Source organism: Actinia tenebrosa, unplaced genomic scaffold (assembly GCF_029948245.1).
Source record: "Actinia tenebrosa isolate PJP-AT-01 unplaced genomic scaffold, QUT_ActTen_1.0 PGA_scaffold15__27_contigs__length_11533743, whole genome shotgun sequence".
NCBI classification, from domain to species: Eukaryota; Metazoa; Cnidaria; class Anthozoa; order Actiniaria; family Actiniidae; genus Actinia; species Actinia tenebrosa.
Window position 1 is genome coordinate 439827 of NW_028292575.1, and position 26624 is coordinate 466450.

General features: G+C 37.2%; 2 protein-coding genes across 3 annotated transcripts in view; both read right to left on the reverse strand.

Moving 5' to 3' along the window:
• The window catches only part of LOC116288852 (3',5'-cyclic-AMP phosphodiesterase 4C), a 48024-nt gene extending 45451 nt beyond the window's left edge, over positions 1 to 2573 (reverse strand). Inside the window, exon 1 of the mRNA XM_031695711.2 lies at positions 2512 to 2573. The gene's annotated coding sequence lies outside the window, so the exon portion shown is untranslated. The remainder of the gene's footprint in view (positions 1 to 2511) is intronic.
• A 5759-nt stretch (positions 2574 to 8332) lies between these two features.
• Positions 8333 to 26576, reverse strand: LOC116288851 (uncharacterized). Of its 2 annotated transcripts, XM_031695699.2 has the most exons (22): positions 26199 to 26576; positions 25633 to 25691; positions 24699 to 24813; positions 23484 to 23660; positions 22711 to 22784; positions 21742 to 21945; positions 21364 to 21467; positions 20559 to 20981; positions 20327 to 20439; positions 19019 to 19197; positions 18541 to 18624; positions 18037 to 18185; positions 17608 to 17733; positions 17079 to 17261; positions 16428 to 16669; positions 15902 to 16001; positions 14975 to 15214; positions 13392 to 14524; positions 12933 to 13015; positions 12190 to 12338; positions 11401 to 11531; positions 8333 to 10643 (listed from the first exon to the last, which is right to left on the reverse strand). In XM_031695699.2, exons 1-22 carry the CDS (start codon positions 26300 to 26302, stop codon positions 9287 to 9289), a joined length of 5529 nt encoding a protein of 1842 aa, XP_031551559.2. In that variant the 5' UTR covers positions 26303 to 26576; the 3' UTR covers positions 8333 to 9286. The 2 variants fall into 2 exon arrangements, with proteins under 2 accessions (XP_031551559.2, XP_031551560.2); XM_031695700.2 differs by lacking the exon at positions 17079 to 17261.
• Positions 26577 to 26624: the final 48 nt, after the last annotated feature.

Consider the following 26624-nt stretch of genomic DNA (forward strand, 5'->3'; position numbering starts at 1 on the left):
AGCAAACAGAATATTCATAATAGCTGAAAGGCAGGCATTTGCAGACAGACTTTGTTGGTTTCTTAGTGACGTCATTCTTCCTCAGCTCTTAGCAATAACCAACAACGACTTGCTAATTGAGCTTTCATTTATTATAGCGCATGGGGAGGAACAATCACATGGAACGCTTTAAAAACATAGCCAACCCCCCCCCCCCCCCCATGGTAGAGACAACAATTACTTACCCTCCTTCATCAATATATGATAACCCCCCCCCCCCCCCCTAACAACTTTCTCAAAATAACGTAACCTCACCTACAATGTTACCGAGCCCCCTCCCCTCATGCGCTAGTAAATGACAGTCCCCTTAAAAAAAATCCAAAATTCATAAATTTTTATACAAGCTTACTATTACTGTTCGTAGTTCGGTTTAGCTGTGTGGGAACACCGCTTTTTTTCTGAAGTTATTTTCAATGATTATCCTTTTGTGTCGCTCAATTTATTTTTTAAACTGTTCTTAAGAACTAAATCCTTAAATTTTATCTTCCTGACGTCATTAGGAGGTTTGCAGATTTATAAGCTGCCGCAGCGGGTGTTTTTCGTTTATATTCGCAGCTGGAATTTAAGAAAACCTCTAATGATTATTTTATAAGAATTCCGTTTCTCTGGTCACGTAATTCTGGATAAAAAATACTAAAACCTATAGTTATTATATGGTCATCATAAAATATGAAATTTGTTTAGTGCAAATTATAGTACATTTCCCAAACTATCATAGTTGGCGTCCCCCCACCCCCAATATCTCTCTCTCTCTCTTTCCTACTAGGTAATGAAGTGCATATGGGCGGGTTTTAACTGCGTACGATAATCAGTATGCCATCGATAATGTTTTAAAGACATAACAAAACAATACCTTAAAGGTGGTTGTAAAATTAAGAAAATTATCAACGCATTCTTTCATTTTATTGCTCTTGGTGAAGTTAATAAAAATCTGTCAGCAATTGTAGCGACTCGTAATAAAACGTGACGGTTTGCGGTTGCAAGATTTCTCCGCTTTGTCCTTCAATTCATTAAAAAAATCATCGCGAGGGTAAACCCCTCAGTACCTGTTCATATAAAGCAACACATCCTATGGAGAATTCAGTCTTTTGATTTTTACTTTTTCATGTTGAGAAGAATGGGTCTTCTTCAGGTTAATTGCTTTTTTTTCCGCTGTTAACAGTGTTGTTGCTTTTCAATGTATAGGCAAGGTATCTTAAACGTTCTCCCAAACCGAAAATATTGAACTTTTCGTCCAATGAAATCAAACTTTCACGTAAACAGTATATATGTTCTTACTAGTTGTTTATAGTTATTCTTAGATGGGCTCGAACGCATGGTAGCTTAGACATCCCCCCTAAATTTATATTTCTAAGAAACAATAAGAATAATGGCAAAGCCTGTCAATGATATTTAGTTTACAAATCATTATGAACTCTGAGCGTCTCATGATTAAAGTACTATTGCTAAAGCTACAACATCATGTATGAGGTCCAACACGCGAGATCTCGCACAAAAAGATCCTTTTCACTGAGGGAAAATTAAGAAATAGTTCCGAGTTAGAGGCAGGTAAAAACCCTTCAAAACTGTTCAGAACAATTGTTTTGAATAATTCGTTCGAGCTTCTGTCAACACTATTCAAAGCTAAGAGAGTAACCTTTCTTATTTTTTAGTTTTTTCAAATTCTTAAGAGTTTGTCATAAATTTGCCAATTTTGACGTGCTTGGTAAAAAGTACAGACGGAGACGATGACTAATGTGAATATTTCAGTAATGTGGTGTGATAAATATAAATTAAGATACTAGAAAAACTGAATGCAAGTGCGAGGGGTTCGAAATTTCGCAACTAACTTACGCTTCCTAAGAGTATTATTTCACAAGATATTCTCCGAAGCGATTTAAAACTAGACGGCTAGGGAAATTATCTGGAGGCCAAATATGACGTTTTCAAGATTATCTCATGGATAAAATTGCTTTATGGAAAAAAATATACTTTTTCTAAATTGACGTTTGGTATTTATTAATCGGTGATAAGGAAATTCGATATCGATGTAATGAAATTATTGGAACCGTTTCTTTTTTAAAACGAAGGAAAAATAATATTGTCAAGTACGTTTTGGTTTGGTAATTCCTTCGTTTACAAGAGCTGGTGGATTAAGGTAAAATGCGTTTACTTCATGCTAAAACATCATTTTTAGAATTAGTGTTAAGAAAAATATAGATAAGAAGAAAGTGAAAAATATTATGCAAAGTTTTAAGCGAAGAAGCATTTTTTTGTCTTTTTCCTTTTCAAAAGAAAAGATGATTGAGCAATAATTTTCGTGTTGAAGCCACTTGCGCTCAAACATTCGCTACGCTACATCTCATAATAAGTCCTTGCTACAAGCTTTCCAAGATGTAGTTTAAATTTTCCTTTTTAAACATCCCATGAATAAGTAACTCAATTAAACAAGAGATGAATACTGAAAATAAACACAACTTAATAATTTCTCACCTTTACGAGCCTTGACTAGTCTTCAACGATAAATTCTTTGTGTGTGTGTGTGTGTGTGTGTGTGTTTTTGTTTTTTGTTGTTGTTGGTTTTTTTTTTTTTTTGGACTCTAAATTTTTAATTATTGTCTCTTATGGTCTGACTCACAGTTGAAATCGAAAAGAAGATTGCAAAAAAATTAAAAATTGAAATAAGAACATTGAATATGAATGAGCAGTTTTATAATTGCCATATTGTAATCCGTAAAGATACGCCAATGAAAGCGCGCGAAAAAAACAGACGGGTTATCTTCATGACGTCACGGTTACTATAGATACCCAATAGGTTGAATATCGTCTCGACAAAAGACTTAAAGAATAATAGAAGAATATTTTAGGACGATAAAAAATTCTATATCAATCTGTGTTTATTAGGGACGAGCCAGCAATCTTATCTCAAAATCAATAAATAAATTAGAATTATAAAAATATCTTCGCTTCAGAGAGAAGAACTGCTTCATTATTTCTTAAATGTCTGCAGTGTGGGGCTTTCAAACGAATGATTTATTGGAAGTGTTAAGCTGTCACGAAAGAAAAGCAATCTTTAACTTTTTGACTCAATTGGTTTGAAAAATACAAAGAAGAGCGAACTTAAACATGATCAATTATTCATCAATTCTTGTTCTTGCAGAGAAGAGAATTCTTCGAATCGCCACCTCGACAGTGCTTTAAAAAACTCAAGGAGATAGGAAAGAATACATTATGAAAATGAACTCCTACTGAGCTGCTTCAAAACAAATAACTGTCACTTTAAATTTGGGCAAGTGTTTCTCTATAAAGCTTCATAGTCGCAGCTAAGAGAAATACACTTCTCTAGTGAGGCTACAAGTCAATAAATGGATAGCCTTCTTGACGCTTTACTGTACCTTTGGTCAGAACATCTGCTAGAGTAGATAGAATCGCTTTTTGAAAATTTGAAAAGAAAAGAAAGGAAAAAAAAAGACAGGACGAAAAAAATTTGAAGTCGAAAAAATACTGCTGTGGTCGCCCCAGTCTCAGGTTCCCAATAATATTTTTAATTTTAATTTTTCAATTTTCTTTTTTACTATAATTAGACGTCAGATCTCTTTATTTCTAACCACGTTTTCGAAAGATTGACAATTCTTTAACTGATTAACTTGATCGGTTTTTCCAGCTGTAAGCTGATAGTAAATGTTGATATACGAAAATATCCACCGATATGCAATAAATGTTGCCTTCTCATGTCAGTCAGGTCAGGAAGCCTCGCGACAAGTTTAATGGAATAAGACGGAGAACATGGAGTTGAAACCGTGGGAAGAGCGAGGCATGGACACAAACAATGAGCGAAATCGCAAAGCAATATATTTCATTTTTAAGAGTAAAAAATGGCTAAGATGTTTTTTTTTCGGAACATGGTTTGTTGTTGTTATTGTGTGTGTTCATATCTGTTGTTGTTGCTTTTACTGTTGTTGTTCAGTTCATCTTCTATTGTCTTGTCTTGATGTTGTTGTTACTGCTGTTGTTTTTGTTTTCTGCTTCTGCAGGTGCTATTTGTTGTTTGTTTATGCTGTTGTTGTTGCTGCTGTCGTTTTATCAGTGTTATTGCTTTGCGTTCATTCTCTTATCACTTGTACTTCATAATCTTGTATTGTTTGATCTTATCTTCATTTTCGTACTTGTGGTAGCTGGTTCTTTAAAGATGCAACTTAAATGCGCGCTAAAATTTTCATAGCATAACAAATATCCTTCAAAAGTACAATCGAGACGAACAAAATAACAAGTACATTCGTAGACGATGATTTTACGAATTACTACCGGAAAGATGTTCTTTTCGAGTCTAGAAATCTTGAATTGGTGTATTATAGCATAATTGATAGAGTATATTGAATTTTAGCCAAATGTTTAGATTCTATAAGCATTAAGTCAATTATGTCCAGACGGAGATTGGCGACTCCGTATTCGGATTAGGTATCGAAAATACTAACACATCTAACAAGATGTGACAATTTCATTCATTCATGATCATCGGCATCCATCCATCCACTTATTCATCATCCCTCCATCCATCATCCATTCATCCATCCATCCAGCCATCAGCCAGCCATCCAGCCAGTCTGCCTGCCTGCCAGCCAGCCAGCCAGCCAGCCAGCCAGCCAGCCAGCCAGCCAGCCAGCCATCCATCCATCCATCCATCCATCCATCCATCCATCCATCCATCCATTCATCCATCCATCATACATCCATCCATTCATCCATCCATCCATCATCCATTCATCCATCCATCATCCATCCATCCATCATCCATCCATCCATCCATCCATCCATCCATCCATCCATCCATCCATCATCCATCATCCATCCATCAATCCATTCATTCATCCATTCACCAATCTCTTCTTTTATTTATGTTCTTTCTTTTTACCATCCTATAATTTTTTTTCTTTTTTCCCTTCATTCTTTTCTTTTTTATTTAAGTATACTTTTTTTCTGAACATTATCAACTCCAGGAGCGAAAAACTCGTTGAGGGGGTCAATGCTCATAAGTCAAAAACAACTTTAAAATAAATTAATTAGAATTGACGTGAAAACGAGGGGGGACGAATCAAATTTCAAAACAATTTACCATAATGAAAAAATACAGTCTTTAATCCTTTTTTAATCTTTGTTTCTCTTCCTACCTTTCATTCTAATCACTTCTTATACTATTTCCTCAGTTCCTTTCTTTGTTTAAGAAAAAGCTTCCCTACACGTTCTCTTCAGGTGAAACTGCTCAATTATCAATTTTTCATTCACTTAAGATCATAACTGCTCAAATGAATAGCACGGTATAGTGATTGGCAAGCTAGTCAATGATATTATTTACAAAACATAATTAAATTAAAGCTCGTATGTCTATTCTTTAGGTACTAACGATCAAAACTCTCGTTTTTCCCCTTAAATCTAACCATCTACTTTACATTTTTATTTATCTTCTCAAGTTGTTTACAACAAAATGTATGAGTTCCTTTATCGTATTGCCATGGCAACGATCTTTGATGTAAAAAAAAGGAAAACATGAATGGTAAATGAATTCTTTTAATGTCAAATAGTTAGATACAACCCAAATTATTCTCTTATGAGAAAAATAACTTACCTAAGAACACAGAAAAAAGCTCTAACCATATTAGTATGATAAATAATCAAATTTATTATATTTTTTTCATAAAAAAATTCGGCTTCTTTTCTCGTTGGTTTTATCAAAACATCACGGGTTATTCTTCGCCCTCTTAAATGAGACTAATTAAACATGAAGCCTATGGTTGCCATTAATATCACAGGACATTTTTGTTCAAAGGTGGTATACGCCTACATGTTGGAGTTGCCATAGAACAGGATGTCGAAGCGGTTAATAACATTAGGCACAATCTGGATCGTAGATTACGAATATTTTGTTACAGGAACAACAAGTGACTTCTAGTGATATAGCTTATATAAGAAAATAAGCAGAAGCGGGAAAAAATCGTGAATGGATGAATAAATGAAAACGAAAAACAGAAAGGAAAATATAGGTAATTATACACTTGTACTGAACTGAATTATTACGAATATTTTGTTACAGGAATAACGGTCGACTTTTAGTGATTTAACTAATACATGAAAATTAACGAAGAAAGAAAATAATAATAAATAATTTAAACGGAAAGAACAGAATGAACTAAGAGAAAAATAGAGAATTCTATTCTTGTAAATGACTTACCCTCAACCTGGTTCTAATTTCGAACATTTCTCATTATTTTGACACCCATACTTGGATTTCCCGACACATAGGATCAGTTCCACCTATCTTTTAGCATGATTATTCATTAGCTACGCTGTAACTACACTAGACCTGTGGAACTCCATCAAAATAAGAAATGCTAACTCAGCGTTAATCGTCATCCAATCACTAATCTTCCTTTCCCTGAGCCTGCATTTTTTGGTCAGTGCATGCTTGAGAATTATGGTATGGTATTTATATTAACCAATCAAAACAGACAAAGTTTCATTCGCGCGGAGGCCACAAAGATTGAAGGCTCATTATATTAAAAGCGTTGAAACTCATTATTCCGTGGGAGTAAATATTCCTAATGCAACTAAATCTCTTTAATTGGTTTAATGCCGTATTTCTATATCACTGACTCCATGGGATGCCCTCAAAAGGTATTCCTGTTTACTTACGGTTTCGGCATTACTGACCCTATTGCGTTACACCAAATCATTGCGTTACTGATTACAGAAAAGATTTCGTGACTGTGAAAAAGCTCTCGGTAAGGACGTGCCGTGCCGTGATTCGGTGTCCAGGCAATTTGATAAAACGAGCAGCGTTGTGATTGGTATAACAAATCGTTGTCACGTTCCGTGACCGTGCCGCGTGACGTAACATTTCAAAATTTACTCTATTGCGTTAACTCTGAAGATTTCAATCAACAGTCACATACATACGAAACATTGAAAGAAAAGTGACAAGATTGAGAGCCAACAAATAATAAAAGGAAACATAAGGAAACGCATATGTTGGGAATTTCTCCCCGAGTGCTTTTTCGAAAATGAAAGCCAAAAAGCCCTTTGCTGACAGACTAAAAAAAATTCATTAAAAACGAATAGCTCATGCTTTTAGAAAGTACCTACGCAAATGTCACGATGATTTTGTTATTTTTCGTCCAGCAGACATCTCGTTTGAGACGTTTGTTGGGTGCTTTGAGAGAACATGTTGTTTGAAAATACAAGAGTTTTAATCCCCCATAAGCTTATTCTGACGAAAACAGAATTATTGGGTTATATTGCAGTAATTCCTACATACATTTTAAAGAAATAAATGGATAAATTTTAAAAAATGGTAAAGAAATAAAGCCAAAACCGCGATGGAAAACCTAGATTAGTATCTTAATAAAAGCATAAAAAATATAATACCTTATTTTTCGTATCCATAGAATTGAGCAATGCTCTTGGCTATGTCCGAGTTCAAAAGAAGCTTAAATAACTAGACGACCTTATTTTACCATGAATTATGACCATATTTTAAGGTATTTTGCCATGAGTTAATAAATATGGCTATTATTTCTATTCGTATTTTAAACTATGTAAAAGAAAGCAAATATTTTTACCTATAAACAAAACATTATCTAATGATTCCTCTGCGGTTTTGCATTCATTCAAACCCGGGAAGCAGAGTTGGCGTTCAGCGGTCGTATTGAATGACAAAACGTGATCTAACAAGTTATTTACCTTTAAGAATAAGTAAGTAGGAAAATTTCTCCAAGTGAAATACACCGCCAGGTACTAGCAGGACTCCGATAACTCTGACGCTTGCTCGGTCGATGTGCCTTTTTGAAAGGTATTGCCGCAGTTGCGCATGTTTCAAGTAGACCAACAAATGAGTGAGTATCAGAGCTGCTATGGCAACAGATGCGAAATTGAAACGTGCATTCAGCATTGTGAAACACATGGTGATCGGCACGTAGCATAGGCGCGCATTGCACCAAAGGGTAAATTTGATGAAAATAATGAAAAACATATATATATATATATATTGAAAACAAAACGAAAAAAAATTAATTTTTAAAAACGCAATTTCTTTTTAGTTGACTTTACCTTATTTTTTGTTTACTTCATTTACACAGCATAGTCATATATCTTCATTGTTATTTTATATTAATTTGTTTTTATTTTTTTTACTTAGATTTAAATATTTTTATTTTATTTCATTTTTTAAAATTATATGTATTTAAATTATCATTAAAGATTACGTATGAATGCATTATCACGATACTTGATATACGATACAACACTAACTAACACTACCATGGTATTTTAAAACATTTTAATTCAATTCCAGTTGTTAAAAATAAATAATATTCCTCTTGATTTTGAAATTTCATTCATATATTATTTAATTGAATTTCTTCGTAAAATAAGTCCTACAGTCAAATTTCGCTTTACAAATACCTGTTTGATACGGACACCTTTTTAATACGGACACCTGTTTTATACGGACACCTTATTTTTGTCCCGTCATATGCATCTACTCTCATGATAACCTGCTTAATTAGCCATTCCGAGGCCGAGAAAAACTGGGTCGAGTGGGCATTGCAGTGCATTGTGGGAAGTTTAAGAGGACGAATTAGACACCACCTTAAGATGACTAAAAAAGTTCCACAAAGCACTGCAATCTCAACTCCAGCCAGTTTTTTCCTCAAGCATTTATCTCAAGAGTGCAACTGACTAGGATTTAAAGGGGGGTATTAACGAGTTTACCATGGGGCAGAGATTCGCTTGCTGATAGTAAAAAAGTAATAGGAAACCTTACCGTCGTTCTACTCTAAACTGTGAAACACTAGAGTTTATTTTACTTTACCTTTTATTTGTGTAAATAAACTTTATTTTGATTCATTTTTTTTTTTTTTTCCCCATCATTTCATCTCCTTGAATAGCTTTTATAGACTTTCGACACGTAATTCGAATTCTATCGTTTTCGATTCGTAATCTGATTGGTTGACAAACTCGAGTGTTCACGGCCAGAGTAGAACGACAGTAATTGTTGTGTTAATTTTCATATTTCTTTTGTTTCAGTCGATGCATAAGATGTCAACTGACTAATAAAGCCAAGTTTTGGAACTAGTTTGGACTGCGTCGGTGTTTTTTAGTTGAAATTATCTACTACGACACATTTGTTTTGACTAATAAAGCGTCCGCCAAAACAGCCCAATAATTTAACGCATTTCTATAACTCAGAAATGTCTAATAAGAGGTTTGACTGTACTTAAATAAAATCGTCCAGAATAGACCGCTTTAGATGATGATCTTTGCTTCCCTCCACGTTATGCTTGCCTTCTGAAGACTTTTGAGTGCTTCTAAACTGGCTTTGTGCATTCGCTTCTTGTTGCCATTGAGTCGATAACACAGGAAGACCAACAGAAGTTGTTTCAGCGTTTGCTGATTCCTGTTTACGTGTGGGACCAAGAAATTCATCAAGAATGGACAAGGAAGACGAAGCGAAATACTGGGATTGCTGCATTACTTGGACTGAATTTGAAGTCTGCCGAAGAAAGTGTCGTTTTCCTGGATTCATATTATCAGCGGTGACCTCCTGCAAGTTTACATCTTTAATATATTTTGGGTTATTATCGTCATCTTTATTTTCATTGTTATAAATTTGATTATCATCGCATTCTCGGTCATAACCATCATCATCATCATCTGTAACACGAGGCACTTTTCTTTGATTCCTCTTTTTGGTGGAAAGGGTATTTTTCTGAGCGTTGTAGTTATCTTTCCCGCTGTCACTTCCATCATCATTATCTACCGAAATATCTAGTATTTTTTTATTTCTTTCTGTAGATTCTCGCACTTTGTCCTTTCTGAGCTTGTACTCACCACCACCATCACCATCATCATTACCACTACAACCACCATCGTCATTACCACTACAACCACCATCATCATTATTATCGGCACTTTCATCATTATCATCATCATCATCTTTGATACAAGGTATTTTCTTTTGCTTTCTTCTCATGGATTTTCGCTTTTTGTTTTCCTTATGTGAATAATCATCACCATCCCCATCTTCTTCGTCATCATCACCACCGCCACCACCACCACTACCACTTCTATCATCATCATCATTGTCATCATCATCAAATACAACTCCTCTTCTCCTTCGTCTCCTTCCTTTTCCAACAGACGCCATCTTCGCCTTCTCTTTCACTACCTTCCTACCTTTCGCAGTTTTACCACTAGTATCATTGTTCCTTGTCTTAGTAGACTCTCTCCCTTTACTTTCACTTGCCCTCGCAGTCGTCATCTTTGCTCTCTTTTCTCTTTTAGACGTCGTTGCTTTTTCAACAATATTTTCTTCAGCAAAGTATTTCAAACCAATAAGATCAGGATTACTCTTGATATAAAATGCTTTTAATGATTCTCTAAGACTGTCAGGGGTTTCCTTTACCAAGTTTACAGCAAAATCAACCTCAGAGGCAAAACCAAAACATCGGCTCATTTCACTAAACTGGTTCCGTCGTATCCCACGAGGGGTCCCTCCGATGATGACCGTTGCGCCATCGATTACTTCCGTTGTTCCATCGATTGGTTTTTTCGAAGATGAGGCAGCTTTTGACCTGAAGTTATAACACGCTGTCGATCAGAATCTTTGATTCTTCAGTGGCTATGAAACCTGCCTTGCGGGAAAGAAATTTTCTCTTCTTGAGATTTTCTTCACAAATTTTTAGTTGGTTCCTTTTTGAGTTTGCTAGTTTGTATAACGACTAATTTTTGCTTCCGTGTTTGCGAAAGGCAATTGAAGTAATTACCGACATTACAGCGACAACAAAACTCTTCATATGCAAATAGAATCCTAATTTTTATTTCTCTTCTGTACTTCGAGGGTTTTCAATTATCCTGGTTCTTCGGTTTTTTCTCCCTCCGTAAAAATGAACTTGAGTTTTGAATTCTTATTGGATTCGTTGAATCAAGAGACACTTTGTGAAAATGCTACTGGTAATTTAAAAAGTGCGTACAAGAAAAAAAAAGTACGTAACAAAATTTAAAAAGTTTAGAACCTACTAACATGAAAATTATGAAATCTTTTGTCCAAGCAAAGAAAATATCGGCGTACTGATAATTCGAATTTAATTGAGTTTGATTCGGCCCGATTCAGGTTTAGATATTTTAAATTATTGAATAAAAATGTTATTTTATTTTTTACCGGAATCAATGGAAGACAAGTAATGGCTATTCAACAAATACGATGACGTAATTTCGCGCCTTAAAAATAAGCCCACAAGGCAATGCGCGACGAATTTGATAAAAACTTTCCTTCGCATCGGAAGTGGAATTGGGTTAAAAAATGAACAGGAAAAAAGTAAACCTACAAACCTTGCTGCGGAAGAATGCGTTTCTTGATCTGTTCTTGAGTGTGTGCTGGGTTTCTTTGTGTTTTGTTTCTTGGATTTTGATTTTGATTGACAGGTTGTGAACTCAGCTACGTCATCACTCTCTTCACTCGCCTACAACAAAATGAATCATTGGAGAAAAAGGTGGTTTAGGCGCACTAGTTAAGTTTATAATGCTAATAGAGGCTTTGAACCATCATGTGTCGGCGCCCATAATACAGCTTGGGTTACCTGTGGCTAGATGGTAGAACAATAAATTCCCTTTGCTCTCGGGAATTGAATTCTTTCTCATGTAAAACGTTTGTATCGTTAATGCCATTTAGCATGGCTGCCGTCACGTGATGGTGCAAAACCTCTATACAGATCTTGGCAAAACTTGGGCCGAGGCCAGGTCATTGGTGCGCTGCTCTGCGAAGAGTAAGACTGATTTGTACTAAAAGAAATAGTCTCAAGCATTTGCTTTATCTGGTTAATCTTACATGATGATAAAAGACTAGTTTACGTTTTGTGCTACTCTTTCGCTTCTTTCATAAGGGATAAAGGTAACCTCCCGTGTACATCTATTACTGGATATACGCATGCGCTGAGCATCAGTGACTATTTCTTATTCGATGAAGTTGAAAGAGAGGTATGAAAGCAGAGCAAGAGAAAGAAACAGCGACAGACAAAGAAATAGAGAGAGATAGCCGCACTTGGGTAGTTATAGTCTAAGTTATAGCCGGTGAGAATGACAATTAGATCGATCCTAATGTTGTTTGTCACAAATACTGACCTCAAACGCAGCAAAACAATTGGCCGGTTGCTGTGAAAACTGTCGCAGTTCAAAGACATCTTCTATGGCTCTCTTTGACATGTGGGACTCAGCTTTACTTGTTCGCACCACGGATCGATTGGCATGGGTGTATCTGACTCCGCACTTACCTGTAGACATAAATAGTCATGTTTGGCCATTTTCAAGATTCGTAATCAAAAAGAAAGGAACCAGGAATTAAAATAATGGTTGGTAAGACACCGGTCATGATGGCTGATCAAATTAGTTTTAGCTCGTTCATACCTCGTTTATGAATTATACGTTACTGGTCAAAATGACCCGCAATGCAAAGATTTGACCGGATAAATTCCAATGCTTGGCGGATATTTTCCGATATCCGGCCGTTATTTTAAGTCCTGGGAACGAAAAAAACCCAGCCCTCTCTCCCCTCTTAAGGACGCGGAAAAAGTCCCATACCTGTGGAAGTGGGGGGGGGGGGGGGTTGCGTTGTCTTAGCGCAGGTTTCCTCCAAATCCACAAGAACCGTTCATTGATATAAATCATCAAGAGATCATTTTGTTGCAATTGCGGCGTTTGTGGTAACTTCGACACAAAAATGTAGTGTTTCTCTAAAACTCGATTTTTTGTATATTTAAAATGAGATAAAATGGAAATATGAATTTTAGGTTACCACCACTATCTCCCCTGGAGTATTTTGCTACGAGAGATATGTTTCTGTTCTGATTGAAGGAATTCAAACTCACTCAGTATCTCTTCTACTTTGTTGTCTTTGTTGTCCATCCCTTGGTCTTCATTGTTTAAGCTTTCAGCCAATGATCTCTTCCCCCTGCAAATCACAAATATATAAACATATTTCTATGGTTCGGCCATTATCATGCAAAATGGCGGCTCAGACATTTAAATATACGATAAGAAGTATTGTACATCGCTAGTTTCTGTGATGTTATCTACTGTTATTACTATGCCAACCAAAGGTGGATTCACTGATGAAACAATTTAACTTGGCAAGAACTATTGTGATAATGGTTGGCAAATTATCATTACAATGCTATTGATTGATAACACCAACTTGAGCTATTCAGTTGTTCATCACTGGCCCTTACATCTGGTTGTAGAAAACATTATAGTGGAATCAAAACGGTTAAAAGAGTTAGTTAAGAGTGTATTTTCTAATAAATATTTTTTCTATAAATACTTCTTACCTCAAACGACTCTCTATCCTTGCCCTTTTCCTCGCTCCTCGGGACACGATTCTCGTTGAAGGCAACAAAGGTTCTTCTTCGTGATCTGATTGGTTGGATTCATCACATGACATACTTAAATATCCCTCGTTGCCGTGACAGCCTTCTTGGTTACCACTAAACTCTTCGTGGCTATGACTATCCGTCTCATTGGTGTGCTTCTGTCGATAATTTTTGAGGTCATTCTCGTTGATAGCTGATTTACGCGAATCTGGTCGCGCCTTCATCGTTTTACTAGCTCCTATCCTTACGCTTCCTTCCATCTCTTTTTCATTTCCTTCTTTATCACTGACATTTTTGTTTAGTCGAGTTTCCAGTTGTTTCTGTCTAATTCTTGTAAATCGCTGTCTCGAGTCGAGGAAAGCGGACTTCCTACTCTCCTCTTCACTGTCAATGTCTGACATCTTGTCTTTTTTATTGTCTGTCTGTCCAAGCTTGGTTTTCTGTTTCCGCGTCTTTTCTTTGCCTGTCTGCCTGAGTTTGACTGTGTCTTCGTGTTTGTCAGTTCGTCTATATCCTCGTATGTCTGTATTTCGGTCTGTCTGTCCGATGATCGTCACATCTTTATCCGTTTCTACGACATCAACTTCACTATCACTTTCTTTTCCTTCCTGTCTTCCTGATTGCCTGCCTACTTGCGTTTCCACGTCCATTCTATTTCCGTCTCCTGATGAAACGCTATCCCCACATTCGCTTTTCTCGCTACCCGAACTCTCCGAACAAGAGAAGAATTCAGAAACATATTTTCGTAGTCTTCTTTGTCTCTGATCTTTCGCTCGAGGAGCACCAACCATCTTTCTCTTTTTCTTTTTCTTTTTCTTGTTCATCTTCTTTTCTTTCACATTCTTGTCATTCTCCAATGACATATTACTAGATGACTGCACACTATCCGTGATTGGCTCTTCGTCTGACAAGCGCGTCCGTTTCTTCCCGCCATTGTCTTTTACATTTATTCCACTGGTGGAAGCCTCTTCGTTGTCATGTTGCTGTGTTTCGTTTTCATCCTCAAAATACTGCGAAGCCATTTCTTCCAAATCATAATCATAATCATCTTCATCTTCACTAGTATTGGCATTTGCCTTATTGTCTTCGTTCTGCAACGAGAAATAAAGCATTATACAGCAAATAAGTTAGATCGGACCAAATCCACTTGGGCGTAATGTTTTGCCAATTTCAGACCACGTGTCATTCTCTTGAGAATAAGATGCTTTGTTTCAGTTGTATCCATATTCATGTGTCTTCTCATGTTTAACCGTTAAACAAAGAAATAATACTCTAGGAAATGAAACGTGGTCTTAAATGGAAAAACAGTGGATTAGGTGGATTAGGTGCGGCGATTGTTGGGCGAGATGGAAAAGGTCGGTGATAAAGATTTCTTGTCAGATTCTGTACCGTCTCTCCCTCCTTTTGGGGAAGTAAGGTTCGAGTCGAGAAAGGAGGATTGCGCAATCCTCAAAAAAGGTTATTTTTGGTCTGTCAAATTTGGCCAGATTTCGTAGGCTGAAAGCGCATCAAGATTTTATTGTCAATAAAACTATTCTTACCCTGTTTGTCTCTTCGTCTTCATTGTTCTCCTTGGCAATAATATTATATTTCTCAACCCTCAGCCCAGCTTCTAGTTTATCAGTCCTCTGGATGATATCATGTGCAAGGCTGACACCCTCAGCGCGGTAAGAGAAGAGATTCTCCATACCAAACAACTCTCCCTTTAAGTCTTTCTCTCCCTCTACTCCTATGAAATATCGCCGCTCACTTGTTCCTCTCACAGCTATGTTGGCCATTTGCTACAGTAAAAATGAAGCATCGTGATTCTTATTATCTGATGTAAAACGACCCTCTATCGAGCGAACACCTCTTTAAGCGGACCGGGGAGACCCTTTATTAAGCTTACACTACCACCGATAGTGACCGAAATTTTCTTTCCATATTTCCTCTAAGACGAACCTATATATAGCGAACACCTCTTTAAGCGGACCAGGGTGACCCTTTACTAAGCGCACACTACCACCGATAGTGACAGAAATTTACTTTCCATATTTCCTGTAAAACGATCACCCTTAAATAAACGTAAGTGACCTCGGATAATGACCGGATTTTTCCTTCCCATATTTACTATAAAACGATTCTTCTCTGTGAACTTCAACCGCAGGCTTTACAGCGCTTCTCAATCACACGCGAAATCGTGAAAAAAATTTCAAGACATTAGAGTTTTGGTGGGCGCCAATTATAGTGTTTTCCAGAATTGTTCGACAACTCAAATGTTGAATGTCATGGAAACGCATTGATTGACGTCCACAAACACCTACTTCGTCACGATGGCAAATTGTACGATTTCACGCTGTGTTATTGAGAAGCGCTGTAAACGCTCAATACTGTGATACTTAAGTGGCCTGCAAATCAAAGCAGTGCGCGCGTTCATTGGTTCTAAGGGAATGCCAATTTTCCCGCCGATGAATCTTCCCTTTTCGTACCTGTTTGTAGACTTGACGTAAGTAGATCATTTCCTCGATTGTTCCAGACGTTATTAGTCGAAATACTTGAACATCTCTTCGCTGACCGATACGATACGCTCTGGAAAACAGTTAACATTTTATATATACTATATCATTGAAAAACAAGTGTTCGTTGAAACGCAGCAATAGAATCAAAATTAAGAGTAAATGGTTTGAACCCATGCGTTAAAGTTTGTTGTGAAATGTGATCGTCCGGGTGAGTGTAGTCTTGAGAAAGGCTGTCGTTGGTGGTGACTGACGTTTCGACAACCTGAGCGGAAGTCATCTTCAGAGTCCAGTGAGAAAACGAGAGACAATATTGTTATATTTGCTTCTTTCGACACGATCATCATAAATATCATCACAATCAAAGGCAATTAATCATCATTATTATCACTATCGTCATCATTACAATCATCGCCATTGTTATAGTCATCATCGTGACTTTATATCTGTTAATATCAATCAATGATCATCATCATAACCTTCCTCACATTAATATTACCTGTCTTGGGCTTGTAGGTCATTAGCAGGGTTCCATGTTGGATCGAATATTATCACCACATTGGCACCTGTAAAGTTCAGCCCCAGCGCACCTGCTTTAGTTGACACAAGGCAAACGAAGATTTCGGTGTTGTTATTAAAATCTCTGACGATCACTGGACGAAGACTTGTCTTAGTTTTCCCGTCAAGACGCGAGTAGATCATGCCTCGACCGATCAGATACTCCTCGAGGATGTCAAGCAACTATGAAAATAAGATAGAAAGATATGAGTGAATATCAATGTCAGTTAAGAAAAGGAAACTCATACGTCAATCCCTCACTCCATCCATCCATCCAATCCTCCCTCCACCCATCCATCCATCCATCCATCAATCCATCCTTCCCTCCATCCATCCACCCATCCCTCCCTCCATCCACCCCTCCCTCCATTCATCCCTCCCACCCTCCCTCCCTCCCTCCATCCCTCCCTCCATCAATCCATCCATCCTTTCCTACCGCCCTCCCTCCATTCCTCCCTCCCTCCCTCCATCCACCCATCCATCCATTCATCCATCCCTCCCTCCATCCATCCATCGATCCTTTCCTACCTCCCTCCCTCCCTCCCTCCCTCCATCTTTCCATTCCATTCATTCATCTATGAATAGCCATTACCTGAGTAGACTGAGAGAACAGTAGCACTTTACTCTTCTCTTTCTCGAACATGCGCAACAGTTTGTCCAGGACTTTCATTTTGCCGCAGTACGAAGGGTCCGAGAGGGTCTGGAATGAGGGTGCAGCCATTGCTTCAGCATACTCAGGATGGAGAGAGAACACCTTGTCACATATGGCTTTGGCCTGGAAAAAGATTTAGCCAAGTCCCATCATTGCTCTTATTCGTTCTTCTACTTACATCTATTTTATTTTAATTTCCCTCATTCCTCTTTCTTTCTTTCTCTTTTTCTTTCTTTTCTGTTTTTCTCTCTGAGTAATTATCTCCGTCTCATTTCAAATTCGTCTGTAATCATTGGCTAATTCATTCATTCATTCATCCATCCATTCATCCCTCCGCCCCTCCCTCCCTCCACCCCTCCCTCCCTCCCTCCCTCCCTCCTTCCCTCCCTCCATCCATTCATTTACTTTCTTAATCACCCACTAATATATATTTATTCGTACACTACTTTATGTACTGTCATTAACATACTTTGGTTCTTTGGTCTTCAGTCTGTTTCACTTGCGGCATCAGTAACGCTGTGTGATTGGCTGCTTTCAGCATCAGCTGTAAGTATCTCATGAGTACAGAACGCAATGACTCACCATTTTCATCACTCTACAAAAATTCAAGAGAGACACATTTTTAAAAGGTTGTTGCAGAAGATGAAACCTTTCAAATCATGAATTAGTGGGATATGTAGAAGGCGATGGAGAGGAGGAGGTCAAAATGAGTGTGTGTGTGTGTGTGTGGGGGGGGGGGGGGTAGGGATGATGGTTAGGAGAAAGGAGGTCAACTTAAATTTGGCGTCAATTGTATGGGAAAACGACATCCAGCTCCAAAACGAAAAGCAATTCTACAAAGATTTTATGGCTTGTTTTTCATGACTGGATAGCGATATGCAGTACTACAATACAGTACCGTGTAACAGCAATGCCCTCTTGTCAAACCACTTCCACAATCGCACGGGTTGTCTTTCTTGGTAATAAGCTGGACGTCGGGGGATTGAAGAAGAGTGACGTAAACGTCTTCTTGAAATTGGGTCAGGTTGCAAAACACAACTCTCTCGTCTGGTAACAATAAAAATAAAAAAACCTCAATAAAATTGATTTATAAATTGTTTACAAGAGATATTGATAAATTTGCGAGTGACCTCTCGGTAATGTTACGCATGCAGTTACAATAGATTTCGTACGAATTTAAAAAAATTAACGCACACAGCACGGTCACGGTACGGATGGACGACATCCTTTGAACCAATCAGGGCGCACGATTGTTGCTTGTCCAATCAAAAAGTTCGGAAACCGCAAGGCACGGCACGACAGCATCACACCTTTCTCCTAACCACAACAAAAATGTTCTACACTGTTATAGATTTTAAGATAAGCGCCAACAAAGAAATGTGATTGGACAAAATAGTAGTACCTTTCTGTGGTAACTGATCTGATATCAAGTCCTTAGTTCGGCGCAGAAACCACTGACCAAGTTTGGCTTGAAAGTTCCTGGATACTGAATAGAGAGGTTTAAACGAATATCTTTGAGTTAGTAAATGAGATACCGAAAGAGGTAACTTTTTGGTATATTATTTCTAGTGCTGTTTTAGGTTACATCTCTCTGTGGAAAAGGACCAAATCTTTCCACTAATAGCGTGAAGCCAATATTTACCAGTGAATCAATGACTAATTCATATTGTGTATTACTGCTATCAAGAACCCAACTTAAAAGACAAACACTACGTCACGCAACAAAGCGTTACAAAAAGACAGTTCTTCTTATTTCGAGTTGCGTTACGCTTACGTTTCTCCCAAAAAAACCCACCTAAAGTTTACTATATGGTTTAATGACTGATGACGTATGATCGCGATTATCCAATACAAAACGAGGATTACGTGACGTGACGTACTTGTTCTGCCAATTGCTAACTCTCTCTTCGTGACGTCATATCTCTGTCCTTTTTTGATTGGTTTGCTGTACTCTTTGGTGAATTTTCTGGCAGACCCTAAACAGCCAGGGTTGGCCCAGTCAAGCACACTCCAGAATTCGTCAAATCGGTTTTGAAGAGGAGTTCCCGTTAGACCAAACCTATTAAAGCAAAGTATTACGATAAAATTCAATACTGAGCCAGCATTCTTTATTGTCAGCAATTTCATTCCGCGGTTCTGATCAAGAGAAACTTGGGCGTCACGATCATATATTTTATATTTTTAAATTTGTAAATATTAGTAGTTTTATATTGAGGGCCACAAGTTTATCAGTGTAGTACACTATTTAGTGCCACCCTCATTAAATAAAGTTATTATTATTATTATCATTATTATTATTATTATCATTATTATGATACATCTTGATTATGTTCAACGTATGAGCATGCGCAGCAGTTAAAACCTCGTTTCCAGAGCCTGCGATCTTATCGATTAGCACAAGAAAGAACTCTGGCATTTTAACATTCGCATTCAGCCTGTCACAAAAGGACTGGATCGCACTTGGTCAGAGTGATGGGCGCATGCGCATCAACAAAATAATTAGAATATTTGTGATTCCAGATCAGTAAAGGTAATATATGTGGAAATGATTGGATGAAAAAAAATTAAGCACTGACAAAATTAAACGGGGCCATATGCCAAGGGATCAGACTGGATGTCAGTTGATTGGATCTTGGATCGCAAAAAAAAATTCTCGAATTTTTAGCTTTTGAATGGGTAAGGATAATCTTAGTGTATAGAAAAAACATGCCCAAGCAACGATATTTGATTTATGCTTCTAGATTCTGAATTTTGAGAGTGTTTTTGTGCGTGGAAAATCCAGAACCGTGCATGGGTGGAATGGACTGGACTTCGGTTGACTGGATCGTGCGGATCGCAAATATTTTTTTACGCCAAATTTGCAGCTTTTATTCTATAATTTTTATTCTAATACTCATAACTAGTAATCGCATGCTAAAACTTTTCAAAAAATCAAGTGCTTTTTCATTATTAGAAAACATCTTGGATTTAAGTTCTTCTTGTGTGGCCATCCACCAATAGTTTGAGTATATTTAGGGACTGTTCATTAATTATGCCTCATTAATTACACCATTATAGATGCTTGCTCGAAAGGCACCAACCTTCGAATCTCTTCTTCACAACTTTCAAATTTGTCCTCTCTAACTCTACAAAAGGATAGACTTTTCCCATTATCTTGAATAAGTATTATCCAGATAAACTGAGCTCACCTCGCCTTGACCTTCAGTTCCTTGGCTGCCACAGTGATCTGTGCTTCTGGATCTTTGAGTTTGTGAACTTCGTCCATGATAACCGCTGACCAACTCACTTTGTTAAACTTTGTCTGTATAGAAAGATTCACCTTTAGGAATACATTGTATACTAACAGTAGGTGCAAAACTTACATGTATGATGTATAATCATTCGCTCTCTTTTACTTACAAAAATAAGAACATTTCTTACCAGGTTTATTCGAAGCGTATCATAGGTTGTCAAGACAACGTCCAATTTCTTCTTCATCGCCTCTTCCAGAACACCTTCTTTACTGTTGCCATGGTAAACCTTCACCTTAAAGTGACCCCATGTGTCCAGTTCATCACGCCAGTTGTACAAGACAGAGCCTGGGGAGACCACAAGGAAACATCTCTTTACTTCTGTCTTCTCATTGGCATGTTTTTTCCCTTGACTCATATACTTTCCAAACACATCGATTTTTGTCCCTGTTTTACCCATCACTGCTGCCAGGAAAGCAATAACTTGGACAGTCTTCCCCAGACCCATGTCATCTCCAAGAATAGCCCCCTTGTTGTCATGGTAATGGCGGTAGAGGAATCGGACTCCATCACGTTGGTATTCACGAAGACGACAATTGATTGTTGCTGGAACCTAACAAAAAATACTGTTTAATCAAAGCCTCTTCCTAAATGCTGTAATAGAGGTAACAAAGGTGTACAACTTGTTGAGCAACATTTTGTGAGTTGCAAATTCAGTTGCTTAGAAATTGTTGCATTAAGTAGTAGGTCTCTTTACTCTGATATGAAATAAAATATTATATGATTCTGAATGAAGCTTGGTCCTCAGTAGCGCATAAGCATAAGAGTGTAAGTCCTTACTTGGAAATTTAGTGACACAAGCATAAGCACAAGCATAAGAAGAAAGGTACCTTTTGATCTTTATGATTATGTTATGCTTATGTCGCAAATGAGGACCAGGCTTAAAGTAACAGTATACCTCTTAGCGGTGCTGGTGTATGACCAGTGTTTATTACCTGTATAGGTGGCTCTATTCCTGGTTCAGATAACACTAAAGGAACAAAAGGGTAAGGTGCTGGTTCACTAAAACGAGGTTTCTCCATATCCTTGTCATCAAATCCTTTCAGTTAACAAAATAAATTCATCAGCAAGAATATATCAATCATACATGTACCATTGGCATCAAAAACTGTTGACTCTACTCCACCCCCCTCCAAACTAATTTTCCCAGTGTTATACAGCTGCAAATACCATGATATACATGTACATTTGCCTGAGCAGGTAGGGGACCACATGCAGCACACTTACAAAGAAAACCATGCTCACTACATAGAGGGCAACATTTTTCCCTGTTATACATACATGTATATATACAGTATGTCAAATCATCTTACCATCCATGTCACACCATACATCTGTGCAATCATCTTGTCCTGGACTTCCACGTCTCTCCTTTGAAAGGGTTCTTTTTGTATCTTCAATATCCCTCTCTCTATCATTTGTTTTCAAGTCAGTGTCATCTGTGTTCATTGAAGCTTTCTTTCTTTGCTTTTTCTTAAGCACTTTGCCTCCCTTGTGTGTTAAAATATCCAGAACTCCTGTCAATAAAGTAAGACATCATTAATTGAATAAAACAATACAGTCAGTGATGGGTTGAAAATGAAAGTACAGGGCTCAAAAATAGCAGCCTGCAATTGGCCGAATGTCAGGCCAAAGTTTGGCAGGCAAAAAATTATGAGCTGCCAAATAAAATTAATAAAATATATAGATAATAAAAATAATATAAAAATATATATAAAGATAATAAAATTTCAGGCAAAATTTACTGGACATCATCTTTTACTGTTTCTTCATATATGATGATTGTTCTTATTCACAAATGAATCTCATCCAATCAAAATCTTGTCTTTTTCATGTGACACATGCTTAAAATAAGTGACAGGTCAAGATGTGTTTTACCTGTTCAAGATAAAAAAGTGGCAGTCCATATGTTTTTCTATATCGAGCCCTGAAGTATTTGGTTATATCATCATCATCAACATCATATACATTGTATCAACATCATGGATCATCATCATTATCAATCTAACAAATGGCTCATTGATTCCCATTGACTGTCTTCTTATTGATCATAGATGATGTCTTATAAAATATGCAAAACTCAAGTGCAACCAAGAGCTCAGCAAATGGTTTCACTGTACAGTTTTGGACATTTTAAGACCTCATCTATGTTCATGCAAGAGGACAATCAATGGAAATCTATGTGCAATTTTTTTTAGAATAAAATAAAAAAAGCACATCTACAAACAAGGAAAAAGTTTAAAAGAAAAAAAGTTTCAAGCATGCACTGGCTTGTGCCTTACCTTTTCTTTTGTTCTGCTTCACTTCTTGTAATGGTATGTCAAAATCTATATCATCAAAATCTTCATATTTTGTTCTAGAGTGAATCGAAGGATCAAAAACTGAGTTCATGGTCACAGAATAGATCCTCTTATCTACTTCTGTTTCACCCACAATACACTGAAATTAATAGTTCAGTTCAATGACCATTAATAATAGTTTCATGTTGAAGTTGGTGTTTCTGTGCATACATGTAGCAAAACTACAGTTTATCGTGTGTGGCAACTCCAGCCTTGGCTTGGAAGTAATATTTCAAAGCCGACAATAAGGACTGGACGGGATTTCAAGTCTAAGCAATTAGTTCCAGTCCGTGGCGCAGCCGAGGACTGGAACTAACTGCGCGGACTTGAAATCACGTCCAGTCCAATATTGGAGGCTTTGAAGTGACTTCCCATCTCATTAATTATTCGACTTAGAGTAACTGGAACAAAATTAATTCAGTCCTAGGACTGAATTAATTTTGTTCCAGTTACTCCAGAGTGAATGCATTCCTTTCACAGCACTTTACCAGGTTTCAAGTAACATCATGTGACCCAAAAATAGCCCATTGATTGGATGGTTTACTCATGAATTATTAATGAGTATAAGAACTATTATTCGTAGTCACTGAAAGCTGCACGGAACTGTAAAATGAAGTATTTCCTCTCCTCCCACCCCCTGCTATCCCTTACAAAATACCATTAGTTTGAGTTTCCTTGTGAAATGCGTCATAAAAGATGTAAATTATTCAACACACCTAATTTCTTCATTCAGTTCAAAACCTTCCAAATGAGTGAAGAAACTCTCTTTTGAAAGTGACTGCATTGCTTCTGTACTGTTGGTGTCTTCGTCTACACTTTTAGTTGGAATTATATTCTGCGGTATTCTCCTTAAGTGTTTAAATGGTACTCGTTCCTTTCCCTCTGATTCAAACCTGTAAATATCATAAGCTTACATGTAGGTTATACAAGTAACAGTTGTTTGTATACAAGAGAACATAACAAGAGAAAACACTTATTAAATTCATTAAATTAGATTATTAAATCACCCATGATTGTAAGCTGCACTGCTGCTAATGGCACCATAATATGCAGCCTGTAAAGTCCTCCACTGGTCATAAATGAAAAGCGCATTGAAAGGTTGTATAAATGCGCTATATAAGAACCTCCCATTATTATTATTCTCCAAAGAAAAAACGACAAGATTTATAACAGTTTTTAATCATGTGAACTCATGGCTGTGAGTTGCTCCCTGAAATTTGTTTTAATTTTCACTACTGTTAATCAAAAATAATCAGTTTGTACCTTCTAAAAAAAAATAAAATAAAATTTTAAAAAATTAAATTTTTTTTTTTTAAATTGACTTTATTTAACGAGGGTGACATACATTACTGGTGACCCAGTAGTTTCCATTGTGGCCCTCCTACAATTATTAAACTGAAATGAAAGATTAAATGAACATAAAGCGTGTTAAGAATCCCAACTGGCAAGGAGGCAAACCAGTTGGCTATTAACAAGCATGGTCAAGAAACTGAATCTGAACTAATCAGGAATCGGAACAAATACAGTCTCGGCTAGTGGCCACAGCAGGACTCGAACCCGGCACCACCGGATTGCGAGACCGACGCTATGACCACTCGACCATGCTGCCTCCTATATTCTCGACTGGCGGCTGAGTGAAAAAACAAATTCCAACTACTGAGTTTGCATAAGATTGAAAATTTACTGCAGTAATTATGGAGACACAAGGGAAGAGGTGGAAGGTTGGACACATTATTGGAAATGAAATTTGGTCAAATATATCCCTTTTGTATCATACTTTAATACTCATTATTGAACTACATTCAATGAGTTTAAAAAAGTTACAAATGACACCCTGAATATGGCACCAGCCATGTACAGCACATGAAAAACTTGCAGTGCTCATACAATCATATTGACTCAACTTCCTACATGTAAGTATTTTTACTAACCCAATGAAGGTAACTTCAACTTGATCCTCAGACACAACATCATCTATGACAGCTCTGTAGTAAAGGTTATCGCCGTGGTACAGTGCCATGCATTTTACTTCTTTCTGAATCCATTCTGTCAAATATTGATAAAACAAAAACACTGAAACTTTGCCCAATGTTATATACAGTACAGCTCACGGGGATGTTAACATTCCATGCGTGCAAACCGCATGTAGTACACTTAGTGTAGTACACTTAGTGTAGTACACTTAGTGTAGTACACTCCTACGCATAAAAGGTTATGATAAATTGTTGTCGTCGAGCATACCCTTCCCCCCTACATTGGTTTCAGTTTAAATTTGCAAGGACTGCTGCACAGTAAAAAAATAAGGGCTATAGAGAATGTAAGGACTAAGCCACTGCAGTTGCCATTTGAAATAATGCCTGTTCAATATTCTACAATGGAAGATAAAAAAAGATTTGTTTATGTAGTCTTCCTGACCCCCTCCCCCTCCCCTCTTGGCAGTCCCTAAGGCCCCATCCACACTATGCCAGATAAATTTGAATCTGCAACTTTCACACCAAAACCAAAAAAAAAGTTTTCTGTCCACACATGAAAACGGAGAAAATGTTTCGCGTCAACACTAGTCCGATCAGAGGCGGCAAAAATGCTTCATTGCACATCTGAGCATGTGCATCGAAGCTGAAATTGAGCCCACAGTGAATTTTTAGCCTTCCCGCCATGTTCCCATGACAATCATGACAGCGCTTTCAAATTATTCCACTCTGGAGACCATATTCGAAAAAAATCGTTTTCGGTGAAGAATTATTCCGGATTAGGCCTAACCAAATAAATAAAAATTTGGATTCAAATTTATCCGGCATAGTGTGGACGGGGCCTAAATTGTAAATTGGGTTTTATGCAAAAACTTGAGATTCTCTTTCATCATACCTGGTTTCTTGGGTTTCTTATCATTCTTGACATCTTTACATTCATCTACGTCTGTTTGTCTACAAAGTCATAAAGCAGTAGAAAATTAGTTTCCTGATACAGCAAATGCATTTTTTGAGTTACAGAGCCTTTGAAGTTTGCTTTTGAATGGAACATTCACGGTATTTTTGCATTGCTTTGGTTTTCAAAACATGCACTTTTTGCTACTAGTGGTCTATCACAAATAGAACACTACTAGAATATACTAGCTCCACCAATCAGAGTGCAGGATTTGTGATAAACCATTAGTAAGTTTATATCAAAAAAATATAGACAAATCATATGGATTACGTCATCCGCCAACGCGTCGTCCCAGACATGATCAAATTTGCCCGCAAACTCCAAACGCAAAATTTGCTTTTAACTAAAATTCAAACTAAAAGAAAGTAGAGAAAATTTCAAAAACGCTAAAAAAATTCATCTAAACTCAATAGGAATTAAAAATAAGTGAGACTTTTGAGGAGGAATGTAATATGTTTCTGTGAAAAGGAGCAAGAACCTCAAAAATGCAAGCTTCGTAAATTTACCCAGATTTGATGTTGGGCGATTCTTTGGAACGTTCTTTCTTCCGATCACCACAGATCTCTTGAGAAGGCTCATCTTCTGTCTCATCATCACTCTTGTCGTTCATCTTTCAGCTTTTAACAATACTCTTTGACGACTTACAAAACTCATTGACGACTAAATCCATATCCTATCACTCGACTTTTACTTCAAACTTGATCAAAATCATTCAAAAACCAAGATTTTCATCACGATCAACGCGAATACATCCCTTAAAACGTTATTGGTCATTGTAAAAAGGTTTAGAGCCTCTCGGCTATAACAGTTGCTGTTAAAAAAGACTAAAAATTATTTAAATCGACTGCATAAATCAACCCTTTTCATCGCCATGTTTGTTTTGATCAAACGCTGGACTAGGCTTAGCTCGGTTTCAGTTTTAGCGCGCTAAG

What these genes read in the sequence shown, in the direction of transcription:
- LOC116288851 (XM_031695699.2), bottom strand. Translation starts at nt 26,302, where the DNA reads ATGAACGACAAGAGTGATGATGAGACAGAAGATGAGCCTTCTCAAGAG. An exon ending in TGTATGGTGTGACATGGATG is followed by an intron (nt 21,468 to 21,741) that starts GTAAGATGATTT and finishes GTTAACTGAAAG; the next exon opens with GATTTGATGACAAGGATATG. An exon ending in ATTGTTTTGCTGCGTTTGAG is followed by an intron (nt 11,532 to 12,189) that starts GTCAGTATTTGT and finishes ATTTTGTTGTAG; the next exon opens with GCGAGTGAAGAGAGTGATGA.